This window comes from Mandrillus leucophaeus, unplaced genomic scaffold (genome assembly GCF_000951045.1).
Source record: "Mandrillus leucophaeus isolate KB7577 unplaced genomic scaffold, Mleu.le_1.0 Scaffold21, whole genome shotgun sequence".
NCBI lineage: Eukaryota > Metazoa > Chordata > Mammalia > Primates > Cercopithecidae > Mandrillus > Mandrillus leucophaeus.
Genome location: NW_012102143.1, coordinates 1,455,027 through 1,471,748, shown reverse-complemented (window position 1 = coordinate 1,471,748; position 16,722 = coordinate 1,455,027). Strand labels below are relative to the sequence as shown.

General features: G+C 48.6%; 1 protein-coding gene across 1 annotated transcript in view; it reads left to right on the top strand.

The window, feature by feature from the left end:
- The window catches only part of NGEF (neuronal guanine nucleotide exchange factor), a 137,403-nt gene that overhangs the window by 31,465 nt on the left and 89,216 nt on the right, over positions 1-16,722 (top strand). The window contains exons 2-3 of the mRNA XM_011980246.1: positions 5,928-6,279; positions 10,923-11,037. Of these exons, the coding sequence (XP_011835636.1) occupies positions 6,003-6,279; positions 10,923-11,037 (392 nt within the window). The 5' untranslated portion in view covers positions 5,928-6,002. The remainder of the gene's footprint in view (positions 1-5,927; positions 6,280-10,922; positions 11,038-16,722) is intronic.

The window sequence follows — 16,722 nt, the reverse complement described above, 5'->3', positions numbered from 1 at the left end:
CCACCCACCATGCCCCTCCCCACAGGCACTGTGCCTTCCTGCCCTGCAGCAGCTGGTGATTGCTACAGCTGAGCCTGCAGCCAGCTCCCCACAACTCCCCAGCTCCTTGTCACCTTGAGTCCTGACCTCCCAGGACACTGATTCATGCAGCCCAGTGCTGGGAGGTGTAACAGCCACCTCGGCTCCTGGGCCTGAAGCCGCACAATTAACACGGAGACAGCCAAATAGAGCCCCCAACAGCCGAAGAGAGCCCCCTCCTGGCTCTGCTTCTTCCAGGCCTGCCTTCAGCCCATAGTTACAACAGTATCTTTTGACCACATCACAGGTCCCCCCACCAAATGAGTCAGAGAGCTGTAGTGTGACCCCTGCCGCACCATTTGCCAGCCATGCGACCTTGGCCAGATTATCACAGCTCTGAAAGCGGCAGCTGCCTCATCTATAAAGTGGGGGTAATTATCACATTGACTCATGCGGAAGTTGTGAGGCTTGGCCAAGGTAACTCATCCATTCATCTAATGCTGTAAAAAAAAAAAAAAAAAAAAAAGAGATGCTTACAGAGTGTTGTTGTGTGGCCGGCATCAGGGACAACAGAGACCCAAACAGACCAAGTCCTGTCCTGAGGAAGCTTATTAAGGAGGGAATGTGGACAGACATAGAATGAAGACGTGAGTCCCATGCCAGCAGGTGCTGAGGGGGTGTTCATGAATAAATGAATGAATGAATGAATGAATGAATGAATGAATGCAAGTGCACCATGAGCTGCACCCTCCTTCAGTCACAAAGCTATCCCCAGGCTCCTCCACCCTGAAGTTACCATAGAATAGAAAGACATGGGTCTAAAGCTGCAGAGGAACTTAAAGCAACATCAGAAGATTGGGGTGGGGGAAGCTTCTGGGTTTTCCGGCAGTTAATGGTTATAGATGAATCAAAGCAATTATAAAAAGATTCCAGACGTAGAACACATTTGCTTAAAATAGTCTATAATTGCAGCGGAAATAGAATTGTTTTACAGATAGTTTTGCAATCTCTTCGTGTGTGTGTGTGTGTGTGTGTGTGTGTGTGTGTGTAAAATCATCTCAAAGACGGTAAGATCTGGGAATACTTCTTCTCAGGGTTTCAGAGCCTCCTCCTTTCAGGTAGAACAGTCCCCCTGACTCTTATTGTACCATGAACATCCCTCTGAGGACTCTCTGAGCCTCCCTGGATCACCAACTTTGAGAGCTAGGAGTCGAGAACACCCACCCACCCCATGTTTTCTGGACAGGAAACTGAGGCCCTGACTTGCCTGATGTTAAGCCCGTGATTACAGGCAGCTGGAAGTGGAGATTCAAACCCAGGTCCCCTGACTCCTGGCCCAGTGCCCTTGGTGGTATACGGTGTGGGCGTCCTTGCATTCCTGACACCGCACAGTAAACGCTGGTGATCAGCACTGACACAGGCAACATCGACCGAGCAGGGAACACAGCACAATAGGCTACAGAAGCCAGACACCCAGCCTGGGCAGCATGGCGAAACCCCATCCCTACAAAAAATACAAGTATTAGACGGGCATGGTAGCACGCGCCTGTGCTCCCAGCTATTCAAGAGGCTGAGGTGGGAGGATGGCTTGAGCCCATGAGGTCGAGGCTGCAGTGAGCCATGGATGAGCCTTTACTGCACCACTGCACTCCAGCAAGGGCGACAGACCGCCAGCTCCACCTTCACAACAGAAAAGAGCAAACCAAGACTCTGATTGGTGGTTGCCCGGGCTGGGGGCGTGGCAGGGACTGACCTCCGCAGGCACAAGGGGACTTTTGCCTGGTGAGGGAGCTGTTCTGTATGTTGGTGGTGGTGGTGGTTACATGCACTGAATGTGTTTGTCAAAACTAATAAAAAGAGTAAATTATGCCTCAAGTTTTTTTTCTTTTGTTTTGTCTTGTTTTTGAGGCGGAGTCTCACTCTGTCACCCAGGCTGGGATGCAGTGGCGCAATCTCGGCTCACTGTAACCTACACCTTCCCGTTTCAAGCGATTCTCCTGCCTCAGCATCCCAAGTAGCTGGGATTATAGGCGCCCTCCACCATGCCCAGCTAATTCTTGTTTTGTTTTGTTTTGTTTTAAGTAGAGACAGGTTTTCACCATGTTGGCCAGGGTGGTCTCGAACTCCTGACCTCAAATGATCCCCCCCCCACCTCGGCCTCCCAATGTGCTGGGATTACAGACATGAGCCACCATGCCCAGCTCCTCAAGGTTTTAAGATGCAGCCTAAAATAATGATTATTTAAAAAATGATAATGATAATAAATGAGAATGATAATAAAAATAACCTTGACAGACAAAAAAAAAAGTTCATGTCAGGATCACAACACAGAGGCCTCGGGGATCCCCTTGTCAGAGCCAGAAGATGCCTGTTAGCAACTCAGTCCAGTGTCAGTGAGGGATTTCTGTCCACAACTTTTCTCCTAGGAGATTCCTCAACCCAACGCCACAAAACCGGTGTGCTCTGACCCAAACCTGGCTTCACTCCTGCTTCCCAGACCAGGAGTAGCATTCAACCAGGCACCCAGCCCACAACAAACAAAAACCACCACAAGCCACTGGCCTGTGATTCCTCCCATTCCTCCCTGCAGCTCCGACCTGGCCAGGTACTCACCTGTGTGCCTTCCCCCTCAGGACGGGCTCTGTGTCCCCCACCACCCCGCCCTGTGCCTCCCTGGGATCCTGTGCCTCCTGCTCAGGGCCTGCCAGGGCCTCTGGCCACCAACAGGGTTTACTGGGTGAGCTCCTCAGTCCAGCAGTCAGAGGCCTCCACAGACTGGCACCAGAATACAACAAATGCCTACATCATCCACTCCCACTCCCACCCCACGGGACCCCTGGCCATCACTGTCCACAGGTCCAGCTCTTCGCTGAAAGCAGTCTCAATGCAAGGCTTTGGGTGAGGTGGTAGGCATAGGGGCCGGGGAAAGAAGAGAGAAAGCAATGCCAGGGGCGGGCAGGCCTCACTGCACTCTAAAACCTCCACAGCCCCTCCAGCCTCCATCTGGACAGCTCCCGTAACAGGAACGTCGCTCCAACACTCATGGTCTCTGCCTTACACTGAGCTCAAGGCCATCTTTGTCCTTGGTTCTCATTCTGCCCCCAGGCCCCCAGAGGGCAGATGGGTGACAATGGTGACCTCATCCCTCCCGAGTCTCTGCCTGTCCCTGCAGCCACTTTTCTGGTGGATCAGGTTCCCAACTGGAGCAAGCACAGGGGTCCCCATTCATCTGGCCAGGATGGAAGCCTCTCTCTCTGTCTTCTTGCTGGCTCAAGAATGGTTTCGCTCTTACTGCAACCTCATCCCCTCAGTGACCCAGGTTAGACTTGCTGTGAATGAAAATCACCCCATCTTGCTGGAGCTGTGGGTTCCTTGCCACATATACGACAAGCGTCATCCTCCCAGGCACTCCCGGGAAGGGTGCGTATTCATGGTCCATCATCCTACGTGTGTCCTCCCAGCCACTGCACAATCCTCTCTGGCCACCTGAAATAGCAGCATTGCTTTCTAGCTGGAAGAGGCTTCGCCGACCCCATAGCGCACACTCCAACTTCATGGACCAGGAAACCGAGGCCGGGACCAGAAGGGTCAGGTATTCCTGGGCCCCCCAGCCGACCGTGGTGGGGAAGGCACTCCGCGGGTCCCCATGAGCTCAGGTGGTGCCCCTGCACGTGGCCCAGCTGCTCTGAGGCAACCTCTGAGTACGTTCATGTTCATTTCTGCCTGGCTGATAATTCATAGGGAAGGTGGTTAACAGAACAGGACCAGCCCTGCAGGCAGGTGGGAAAGGGGCGCCATCCTAGGGCAAACCTTCTGATACAAACCTGTGTCGCAAGTAGCTGGTTCTAGGAACCAGAGTGGCCTTCAGTCTTCAAATCCCCTTACCCAGAAAGTCCCAATTCCTATCTTAGGTAAACAAAGGCATTCTCGGCCTGGGATAGGGGAAACCCAATCTCCTATTCTACCTGACCACCTGCCCTGAGATCAATAGTGTGGAGCTGGCTGGTGGGTGTAGAAGAAGGTGTTTGGGAACTCAGAGGGACTCCAGAGGAAGAGGTGTGGGGAAGAGGAGGGGTGCCGTGGGAAAGGAGGCGTCTGAAGCCCAGCCCTCCATGCTCCCCATTTCACAAAGGAAGACACAGACAAACGCTCCTGATGAATCGTAGAACACTAGTTGAGCTGGATGTTTGTGGAAGGGAGCAACAGAGTGTTTCACGCGTCCGTGTGAAGAGACCACCAAACAGGCTTTGTGTGAGCAACATGGCTGTTTATTTCACCTGGGTGCAGGCGGGCTGAGTCCGAAAAAGGAGTCAGCAAAGGGAGGTGGGATTATTATTGGTTCTTATAGGTGTTGGGATAGGCGGTGAAGTTAAGAGCAATATTTTGGGGGCAGGGGGTGGATCTCACAAAATACATTCTCAAGGGTGGGGAGAATTACAAAGAACCTTCTTAAGGGTGGGAGAGATTACAAAGTACATTGACCAGTTAGGGTGGGGCAGAAACAAATCACAATGGTGGAATGTCATCAGTTAAGGCTATTTTCACTTCTGTGGATCTTCAGTTGCTGCAGGCCATCTAGGTGTATCCGTGCAGATCACTGGGGATGTGATGGCTTAGCTTGGGCTCAGAGGCCTGACACAGAGGAGCACTGGAAGCGTTTTTTTTTTTTGAGATGGAGTCTGGCTCTGTTACCCAGGCTGGAGTGCAGTGGCAAGATCTCTGCTCATGGCAACCTCCACCTCCCGGATTCAAGCAATTCTCCTGCCTCAGCCTCCTGAGAAGCTGGGACTACAGGCAAGTGCCACCACGCCAAGCTAATTTTTATATTTTTAGTAGAGACAGGGTTTCTCCATGTTGGCCAGGCTGATCTTGAACTCCTGGCCTCAAGTGATCCGCTCGCCTCGGCCTCCCAAAGTGCTAGGATTATAGGCTGGCGCCCAGCCAAGTCTCCGACCATTTTGAGAGTATGATAGAATCTCTGGACCTATAAGCCAGAAAAATGTATATGCTCACACACAGCCTCGTACCCCTAAAACCTCCATAGAATCCATGAGACCCCAGGTATCAAGCCCTCGGATGAGTGGAGAACTGAGAAGAATTCCTAGCTCGGCTTCTCTGTCTAACATGCTGTCCCACCAACTTAGACCCACTCAGAGGCCCACACAGTCCCTCACCCCGAGCACCCCTACCCTAGAAGGAGGTCTGTGCGGGGAGGGAGGTGGGGTTTGTTCTTGTTGTATCCCCCTTTTCCTACGAAAGTTGTCCTAGTTCAGATGATGTGCTACATGGTCACCCCAGAGGGAGGTAACCATTCTGTTTCTCCAGCCCATGGTGGGGTGGCCGTGGGATAGGGGGACCTTATGCTTCCACCACGGCCATACATTGTTCCATCAGAGAGGTCACTAATGCACCCACTAGACTTGGCCGCCAGCTGATGGCAAGGTTTGTCGCCTTGGGGATCAACCTTGCCCACGTCTAAACTTAGCATTGTGAGACCTCGCATCAGCCGGCAACCCTTTCTCATCTTCCAAGACTTTCTTTTCCTGTCTAGACATTTACAGTCCCTCTCCATGCTTTCCTGGAATTCCCTCACTATTTCTGCTACTCTTTTTCTCTGGAATTATTTAAGAAGTGTTTATTCGAATGTAGTTTTGCAAGCCACTTTAAACATTTCCCACTAAAAGTGCATCCTATGAATAATATAAACAAACGGCAATTATAAAATGATACATGAATGCCTCCAAATTGCAGAGATTAAGCTGTAATTTTCAGTGGCGAAGACGTGGATACCAGGATGTGCAGATTATCCTGCATTTCATCAAATTCGAATGGGAGTGGAATTCCACAGTCTGAATAGAACACTTAACCTGATGACTGTAACTGAAAATTGTTTTCTGTCTCTTCTAAAGCACTCACACCAGTGAAGCTTGGGAAAGCCATTGACCTCCAGTTGTTCTGCTGAGAAACAGCTTGGCTTTATTTCCATGGAGACCAAAGAATCTGAAGATTTGGAAAAGACCCAGAGGAAATCACGAGTGATTTCTGCGCGTGATCAACGGAACATTGATAGTGAACCAGTCGAGGTGAAACCTGAGTTACTCCCAGAAAAAGAGACTTCTCAAGCTGACCAGGATATCCAAGACAAAGAACCTCATAGCCACAGCCCAATTAAGAGAAATTCCATCTTCAATCGCTCCATAAGACGCAGAAGCAAAGCCAAGGCCAGAGACACCCCCGAACGGAACGCCAGCTGCCTGGCAGGTCAGTATCAGGGACAGCTGCCACGGCTGTTTCCTTACATCCAGTTGGAGTCATCAGCGCTGAAAGGTCCTCATTAAATGAGAAAGGATAAGTGGCATTGAAAAGTACCAAGGACAGTTTCAACAGGGTAGTGCATTTTAAAACCATTATCTAAAGAACCCAAATTCCTCCACTATGATGACATGTGTACTTAGGAGAAAGGGTTGACTCAAATTAGACAATTAGACTGGCTTCTACTGAAAAGAGATTTCTTGTTCTAGAACTCAGCAAAACACCCCTCGCAGTACATGCATTCTAGAGGGAGACTTAGAGCCATCCACATTAGGGGCTATCTGGGAACATGAATTTTCTCAGTGGTGAGGTTCTGTCCTGTTCTCTCACTGTGACTGCCACAGCCAAAGCTTCTGCTGCCCTGAAAATAAATGAGATTAAAACCTTGGGAACAGATTTGCAGCAAGACTTCTTAATCATTTAGACCAGTGCCCAGCACATTTTATCTGCTCAAAATATATGTACTGAGCAGAATAAAGTTCAGAAAACTTTACTAATGGGGTGCTGTGCTACAGACTCTTTTCCTTGTGACGTGCTCCTATGGCTGACCGGAAGCCTGCTGGGGGTACAGAATGTGTGACAGTTTCCCAGCCCTGGAGGCACAGCAGCTGCCACCATACTGTATGTGCTACCCTGACTGTGCCAGAGTGGCAACCCCTGCTAAATCCAGAGACTTCATCAGTGCATTCAAAAACATTCATTAAACTCTGTATTGGATAGCTGTTTGCCACACATTAAACTCCCTTCAAAATACAGAGACTTAAAACAACAATATTTATTATTTCTCATGATTGTGGGGGATGGTTTAGTGGTTCCTGTGTCTGGGCCAGTTTGCCTAACCTCTGCAGTCAGCTGGTGGCTCTTCTGGGTTTGGAAGGTGGAGGACAGCCTCACTCATCTCTCTGGTGGTCTGTGAACTGGGACTGCCTGCCTCTGCTCCACATGGTCTCTCATCCCCCAGCAGGCTGACCCAGGCTTGTGCACACGGCAGTCAGGTTCTGAGAGAGCAAGAGCAGAAGCTGCCTGGCATCTCGAGGCCTAGACTGAGAGACTCAGACCTTGCATAGTCCCTTCCACCATGTTCTGTCAGTTAAACCAGCCCACAGGGCCAGCCCAGACCAAAGAGGGTGGGGAAATTGACTTCACCACTCTATGGTGGTAGAATTTGTGGCTGTTGCCGTCCACCACAAACACTAACAAAATCATGTATCAAGCACTGAATTAAACAAGAAAAATACAATGATTGAAATACTATCATCATGGAAGCTCAACTTTTCCATATGTTTGAAATTTCCCATGTACTAAAAGTTAAATGCACACTCTCACACACAAGGAAGCTGGAGTCTCTGCCTTTGAGGAACCCACAATATTGTAATGATGTCATTTTACTGCAAGCCATGTGTGAAAGTTTACAGGAGAGATAAAGGCAAAGCACTAGACCCTTCTGCTGGGGTTAGGAAAGGGCTTCCCAAAGAAGATGATATTTCAGATGAGTCTTGACAAATGGGTAAGGACGGCTGGGTGCAGTGGTTCACGACTATAATCCCAGCACTTTGGGAGGCCAAGGCGGGTGGATCATCTGAGGTCAGGGGTTCGAGACCAGCCTGGCCAACATGGTGAAACTCCGTCTCTACTAAAAATACAAAAATTAGCCTGGCATGGAGTCGTATGCTTGTAATCCCAGCTACTCAGGAAGCTGAGGCAGGAAAATCGCTTGAACCCGGGAGGCAGAGATTGCGGTGAACCAAAACCATGCCGCTGTACTCCAGCCTGGGCAAAAGAGTGAGACTCCATCTCAAAAAACCAAAAAAATGGATAAGGAAATGGCTGGGGAGAGAGTGGGAGTGAACTTGGTTGATTTCATGCAGGTGCCCAGTGGCTGTGCTAGTGTGCTAGGCAGACATTTCAAGGGTATTCTTACCATACCCATTTTACAGATCAAAAATAAATAACTGGGGCCTACGGAGATTGAGCCACTTACCCAGAATCACACAGCTATTGTGCAGTACAGATTGAGCTGGAGTTCAGATCTTTCTGGCTCCAAAGCCTATGTAGATGGAGAAGGGGGTTACAGCAGCGCCATCCAACAGAAATATGCTGCACGCCACATACATCATTTTAAATTCTCCAGTGGCCACATTCAAAAAGTACAAATAAATGAGTGAAATTAATTTTAACAATGTATTTTATTAACCCAGCAGATGCAAAAAGTACCATTTTATCCCGTAGTTAATAATCAATATAAAAACGTCAATGAAATAGTTTACATTCTTTTTTTTGCACGACGTCTTTGAAATCTGTTGAGTGTTTTATATTTGCAGCCCCTCTCAATTCGCAGGCCAAATTTTCATTGGAAAGACTTGATCTGGATTTAGATTGCATAAAATGCACAGTCAGAAGAGTGGATTTACATACCCAAATTGATCCAAATACCCTGAAAAGTTTCCCAACAACAGAATCAATATGAGTTTGTACTTTTAAATTTAAATGACGTTACATAAAATGAGACGTTCCCCTCCTCAGCCACATTTGCCTGCCACATTTCAAGTGCACAGTAGCCAGATGTGGCTAGCTACCACCTTGTTGGACTGGGCAGGGGTAGGGCATTGTAAGCACACAGAAAAGCAGCTGCAGCTGTCAAGGTTGGGGGTCAGGGAAGTCTTTCGGGGTTGCAAGAAAAGGGAGGTATAGGGCTGTTCTGGGATGAAGCTGGGGAGGGAAATAGGGCCACTGGGGAAAGAACCTCGAGTTTGTGACCTCCCCAAGCTAAGTCAAGAATGCTGACACCAGATAGACAGAATAGTGCTATCCCCAAAGGTGGCCTTTATGTCAGTTCATAAACATTTTCATCAGATTTGCAGAGGTTGTTTGTTTGTTTGTTTGAGACGGAGTCTTGCTCTGTCGCCCAGGTTGGAGTGCAGTAGTGCGAGCTCAGCTCACTGCAGCCTCCACTTCCTGGGTTCAAGCGATTCTCCTGCCTCAGCCTCCCAAGTAGCTGGGACCACAGGTGCTTGCCACCATGCCCGGCTAATTTTTTTTTTTTTTGAGGCAGTCTTGCTCTGTCACCCAGGCTGGAATGCAGTGGTGCTATCTCAGCTCACTGCAAGCTCTGCCTCCTGGATTCACGCCATTCTCCTGCCTCAGCCTCCCAAGTAGCTGGGACCACAGGTGCTTGCCACCATGCCCGGCTAATTTTTTTTTTTTTTGAGGCAGTCTTGCTCTGTCACCCAGGCTGGAATGCAGTGGTGCTATCTCAGCTCACTGCAAGCTCTGCCTCCTGGATTCACGCCATTCTCCTGCCTCAGCCTCCGGAGTACCTGGGACTACAGGCACCCACCACCATACCCGGCTAATTTTTTGTATTTTCAGTAGAGACGGGGGTTTCATTCTGTTAGCCAGGATGGTCTCGATCTCCTGACCTCGTGATCCGCCCACCTTGGCCTCCCAAAGTGCTGGGATTACAGGTATAAGCCACCACGCTCAGCCTAACTTAGAGACAGGGTTTCACCATGTTGGCTAGGCTGGTCTCAAACTCCTGACCTCAAGTGATCCTCCCACCTCGGCCTCCCAACGTGCTGGGATTTACAGGCATGAGCCACCGCGCTTGGCCTTGCAGTTTTATATTTACAGTGACTCCTTCATGTCACCTCCTTGGAGCTAATTCTTTTGACTGCTCAGTGCTTCCTGATCCAAGAGTCCAAGGAGAAAATGTCCTACTTGACCTAGATGGTGAGAAAGAGCGTGGGGTGGGGGCTGATGGGACATTCTCTGTTTCATCTGCAAAATGAGTACCCCTTCAAAATCATAGCAGATCATTGCCTAAACATCCCACTCCCGGGTGAGCAGACTTTCTGGCGGAGTCTAACTTGACTCATTATTTAATATTGATTAGGACTTGGGAATTGTTAGACGCTAAAAAATTGGCAAGTTGCCAGTGATTTTTGACAGTAGAAATAACACCAATGGTTATAGCTTTGTTGCCCTCTAAACATTAGCCAGGTTTGTATTCTTATTTCCAATATTTTTTTTCCACTGACTACATATGTATGTTTATGTATATATAAATGTATATAAAGTTGCTTATACCATCATTATAATTTTCTTTTTTTTTTCACCCAGGCTGGAGTGCAGTGGCACGATCTCAGTTCACTGCAACCTCTGCCTGCCAGGTTCAAGCAATTCTCCTGCCTCAGCCTCCCAGGTAGCTTGGATCACAGGCATCCGCTACCAGGCCCAGCTAATTTTTGCATTTTTAGTAGAGATGGGGTTTCACCATGTTGGCTAGGCTGGTCTCAAGATTCTGACCTCAGGTGATCCACCCACCTCGGCCTCCCAAAGTGCTGGGATTACAGGTGTGAGCCACTGCGCCCAGCCCATAATTATAATATTCATAGGGATGGCATCCCAGGCCATCCGACACAGAATGAGGTGTGACAAACTCCCCTTCAAGGAGTGAGGGGAGGGACAGCCCTTCCCACTGTGCTTCCTCCACCTTCTAGCGTGACTGCTGCTACTGTCCTAGGCTTGCAGAGAATTGCCTGAAAAGGGTTGATCTATATCTTCTAACTTGCTCCATTTCTGAAATGTCACAGATTCACAGGACAATGGAAAATCTGTAAATGAGTCCCTGACCTTGAATATCCCCCGCAGCAGAATGCCTCCTTGGAGAACAGCAGTGCAGACAGGCCCAGGAGCCCAGAAGATGAGGTAAGAGATGGCAGATCGTGAGGAATGCTGGTCTGGGAAAGATGCACCAGAGGTCACTGCTGCAAAGACTTGACAGGGTTACAAGGGTGTCATGTTAAAAAAAAATGGTAACTTTTGGTTGCCCATGCTAAAAAAAAATAAAAATAAAAACTCCATAATTTCAAAAAAAAATATTGTTTCATACAGTAATTTTTTAAAAAATATTTATGGGCAGTAATGGGGTCTTGCTATGTTACCCAGGCTGGCCTCAAACTCCTGGGCTCAAACAATACTCCAGTCTCAGCGTCCCAAAGAGCTGGGATTACAGGCACAAGTAACAAAAAAACTATTGTTACTCGTCTGTCACAAAACTAGGAAATTTTAAATACTACATACATCAAGAAATAGAATAGAAAAATCACAGCCTGGCACGGTGGCTCACGCCTGTAATCTCAGCACTTTGGGAGGCCAAGGCAGGCAGATCACTTGAGGCCAGGAGTTTGAGACCAGCCTGGCCAACATGGGGAAACCCTGTCTCTGCTAAAAATACAAAAAAAATTAGCCAGGTGTGGTGGCACTCGCCTGTAATCCCAGCTACTCGGGAGGCTGAGGCAAGAGAATCGCTTGAACCCGGGATGTGGAGGTTGCAGTGAGGTGAGATAGAGCCAGTGCACTCCAGTCCTGGTGATGGAGTGAGACTCTGTCTCCAAAAAATGAGGGAAGCAGGGGAGGGAGGGAAGAAGGGAGGGAGGGAGGAAGGAAGGAAGGAAGGAAGGGAGGGAGGGAGGGAGGGAGGAAGGAAGGAAGGAAGGAAGGGAGGGAGGGAGGGTGGGAGGGAGGGAAGGAAGGAAAAGATAGTTCACTGTATCTCGGCCAGGCACAGCAGCTCGTGCCTGTAATCCCAGCTCTTTGGGAGGCTGAGGCCAGAAGATCGTTTGAGCCCAGGAGTTTGAGGCCAGCCTGGGTAACAGAGCAAGATCCCATTAAAAAAAAAAAAAAATCACTGTACTACCACCACCCAGAGAGGTTTTGTTATGTTGTAAATGTGCTCCAAGTCTTTTTTTCTATATGTTTATGCACACTTCCTTTTCATAAAATGAGATCTTACTATAAAATATTCTCTAGTATGACTGGATTGTGATTTCTTAATTATGCTCCTATTGTTGGGTTTTGGATAGTGTATCAGTCAGTACCGAATTCAGCTGCTTATTTTAAAACATAGCACAGCTTAACAAGGCAGCGATCTATTTGGCTGTTGTGTGAAAGAAGTCTAGAGGGTTGTGACTGCAGCTCCTTCATGCTTGCAAGGACCCAGGTTCTATCATTCTACTCTATCATCTGTCAAGGTGACTGCCAAAGCTCTAGCCATCACAACCACAGCTCAGGTGGAGGGAAAGAGAAAAGCGAGCAAGGGAAGGGCGTGGCACCAGCCAGGTCTGCCCTGCTCTTAAGGAGATTCCCTGAAACCCCACCAACCATTGCTGCTGATATCTTATTGGCCAAAACTGGGTCACATGGCACCTCCACCAGCAAGGGAGGCTGGGAAATGGGTGTGTCATTTAAAAGGCAGGTCTGGGCCAGGCGTGGTGGCTCATGCCTATAATCCAGTATTTTGGAAGACTGAGGCAGGTGGATCACTTGAGATCAGGAGTTTGAGACCAGCCTATTCAACATGATGAAACCCTGTCTCTACTAAAATATACAAAAATTAGCCAAGTGCTGTAGTACACACCTGTAGTCCCAGTGACTTGGGAGGCTGAGGCAGGAGAATCCCTTGAATCCAGAAGGCGGAGGTTGCAGTAAGCCAAGATCACGCCATTGCACTCCAGCCTGGGCAACAGAGCGAGACTCCGTCTCAAAAAATAAAATAAAATAAAGTAAAATAAAATAAAAGCCAGGTCTGGACCGGGTGCGGTGGCTCACACCTGTAATCCCAGCACTTTGGGAAGCCGAGGTGGGCAGATCACCTCAGGTTAGGAGTTTGAGACCAGCCTGACCAACATGGAGAAACCTCATCTCTACTGAAAATACAAAATTAGCCAGGCATGGTGGTGAATGCCTATAATCCCAGCTACTCAGGAGGCTGAGGCAGGAGAATCTTTTGAACCCAGGAGGCAGAGATTACGGTGAGCTGAGATCACGCCATTGCACTCCAGCCTGGGCAACAAGAGCGAAATTTAGTCTCAAAAAAAAAAAAAGCCAGGTCTGTTTCTGCCCTCAGCAAATGGGTTCCATCAGTGAGGAAGAAGGGGACAGTGGATACAGGGGAGGCAACAGCAATCTCTGACCCAAGACAGTTTCAAATTTTTGCTGTTTTGTAAGCCACACTCTGATAAATATCACTGTGGCAAAACCTAATGCCCAGCCCTCATTATTTCTTGGAGCTAAATTCCTAGAAGCTTCACAGTCTCTACAAATCCCTGGATGGCTACGGGGAAATTGTATCCCTATATCTGCTCTGGGGAATTGTGAACCAGGCAACAGAGCAGAATCCTAGGACAAGATGGGGAGGCAACGTTTCCTTCCTGAGGATGCTTTGTCCATTGATCCTTGACCACACACGCACACACACACACACACACACAACCCGACTTTATTTGCATGTAATTAGATATTATGGGTGGATTAGGCTGTTCTTGCATTGCTATAAAGAAATACCCGAGGCTGGGTAATTTACAAGAAAAGAGGTTTGCACTTTGGGAGGAAGAGGTAGGAGGATCACATGAGGTCAGGAGTTTGAGACTAGCCTGGCCAATATGACAAAGCTCCGTCTCTTCTAAAAATACAAAAACAAGTCCGGGATGGTAGTACACGCCTGTAATCCCAGCTACTCGGGAGGCTGAGGCACGAGAATTGCTTGAATCCAGGAGGCGGAGGTTGCAGTGAGCTGAGATCATGCCACTGCACTCCAGGCTGGGTGACAGAGTGAGACTCTGTCTCAAAAAATAATAATAATATTGAAGAAAAGAGGTTTGAGTGGCTCACAGCTCTGCAGGCTCTACAGGAAATATGGCAGCATCTGCTTCTGGGGAGGCCTCAGGAAGCTTCCAATCCTGGTGGAATGCAAAAGGAAAGCAGGTATCACACGTGGGGGGTGCAGGAGCAAGGGAGTGGGGTGAGAGGTGCCACACACTTTTAAACATCCAGATCTCGTGAGAACTCACTATCATGAACACAGCACAAAGACATGAGGGATCCACCAAACACCTCCCACCAGGCCCCATCTCAGGTGTTGGGGATTACATATCAACATGAGATTTGGGTGGGGACAAAAATACAAGCTATAGCAATGGACAATTGTTTCCTGCTGTCTCTGATGTGGCTTAAGCCCCAGGAGCCAAGAACAACACTGTAAATATCTGACCACCTACCTGGGACACAACAGACAGTGAAGCCACCTTCGGTCCCCACCCCCAACCCCCACTGGAGGGTATCAACAGAAGTGACAGTAACATAACTGACAACCAGGACCCAACGCCAGAGCAAGAGTCCAAGGGACCAAGAAAGGGCCCTGGAAGTGAAGACAGAAGGGGTCTCAGGACAGTGGCTATCTGCCAATTGGTACATAAAAATGTTTTAACACAAATATTTCCGCATTTTAACACTAGATGAAACGGGGAGTGACGGGGCTGCCTACTCGGTTTTGTTTGGGGGGAGTTGTGAGTTGTCAGGGTGCTGTGAGTTTCCAACCCTTCCCTGTGGGAGCCTTTCCCCTTAGGTCAAATGAGGAGGGCTTCAAGGGATCCACTTGGAAATCTCTGGAATCTGGGGACAGGACCCTGCTTCACACCCGGAAACATTCAGAGCCGAACTGGCTGAAGCAGCCTGCAAGGAGAGGAGGGCCAGGGCTGAGCAGGGATGGGGCAAGCATTTACACCAAAGGCAAGTCAGAGAGGTGTGATTTCTCAGAGCCACGTGTGGGTCTACAGGAAGAGAGCCAGCTGTGAACTGATTTGAAAAGGATGCCACTCAAGAGCATTTCCTGCTGGAGTCCCGGCTTAAGAGCTTTGCAGGTGCCAAGGAATTGTAGTCAGAGACCTCCCAAGAAATATGTCTAAGGACACCCACAGGCCCCCACTCTGAGGGCCCAAACAGCAACTGGAGGGTGGGGAGAAGATGGAGCAAGAGGTAGGGGCTTTGGCTGTGGCAGGGTCTGCACCTGGAGAGGGAGAAGCAGACAGTAAGGAAATCGCTTTGGGATGCTCTCTTTAATACCCAGCGAAAGAGACCATTTGCTTATAACTTCCAAGTAGCCAGCAAAGCTTTGCACGTGGCCTGCCTGAGGTTTCACACAAGGCCCAGGCAGGTGGTGCCAACCTACAGAGCAGGGTGAAGTGGGGAATCTGGAGGAAGAAGTGAGCCCCTTCCTGTTTTTGCCCCACCAAGTCCAGCTTGCCCATGAACCTGCGACCTTTCTGTCTTGTGGCTTAGTGAGCACGGTGGTTTTGGTGAGCACATTGATGGTGACTGCCTCTGAAGCCGGACCTGCCAACTCCACTGTGCCATGTGTCACTATTACATTCTCTGAGCTGGATCTCCACGGCGAGATAAGTCATGATACACCTGCTGTGAAGACATTTTCTAGACAAAAGCCTCCGACGGGCTGTCAGGTTCGGAGGGCTTTGAGTTACTGCTTTTAGAGGTCAAGTCTAAAATATGCATTTCTCCTGGGCATACTACATTGACCATCAGTGAGCCCCTCCATCTCTGCTTGTCTGATGTGAGACTCCCGGGGTCCTCACCCATTCTCTGTCATTTGCTCCCGGCTTCATTTGCTCCATAGCATTCTGAGTGAGGTCTGTCATCCACATAACTGATGTCATCCACATCCCTGCTCTTGCCCACATCTCTGTGTCTCTGTCTTCTCATACTGGGCCCCTGATGCAAAGTGTCGCCGCTGATTTTGAGCATCTCTGGTTCAGTTTCCATAGTCACTTTCCCAATGTCTTTATCCATTCTTATTGAAGTCCATTTTGCTCTCATACAGCGAGATCATTCTCTGTCTCCTTACCTGAGTTGTGCATAGAAAGGCAGATTTCATCATCTAAATTTAGCAGAGGAGAAATACCAACAGTAACAGCAACAACAAAAACCCCTACATGGCACAAAGATTGGTAACAATTAAAGAGAGACTACAGCATTTATCTCGGAAAAGCCCCCAAATATTTCATCTCCCTGGTTGGTTTTTGGAATCGTCGCTGTCGTTAGTGTATTCATAAAGGTGATTTAAATAATGCTTTATTGAAGGTCATCCTACATTACAATAAAATGTTCAGATCTTGAGTCTACAGCTTGATGAATTTTTACACAGGTACTACATCTCCTTGACCATCAACTGGACCAAGATATAGAACATTTCCATTGCCCTAACAGGGCCCCTCAGGGCCCCTTTTCAAGTCAATATCCAACTCTCAGATATAACCATCTTCTAACATCTATCACCAGCAGACTGGTTTTGTCGGTTCACACAACAAATGAGATCACACGGTGTGTATTCTACAGTGTCTGACTTCTGTTGCTCAACATAATATTTTTGAAATTCATCAATTTTTGTGTACCAGAGTGTTCTTTTTTTTTTTTTTTGAGAGAGTCTTTCTCTGTTGCCCAGGCTGGAGTACAGTGGTGCAATCTCAGTTCACTGCAACCTCTACCTCCTGGGTTCAAGTGATTCTCCTGCCTCCCAAATAGGTGGGATTACAGGCGCCT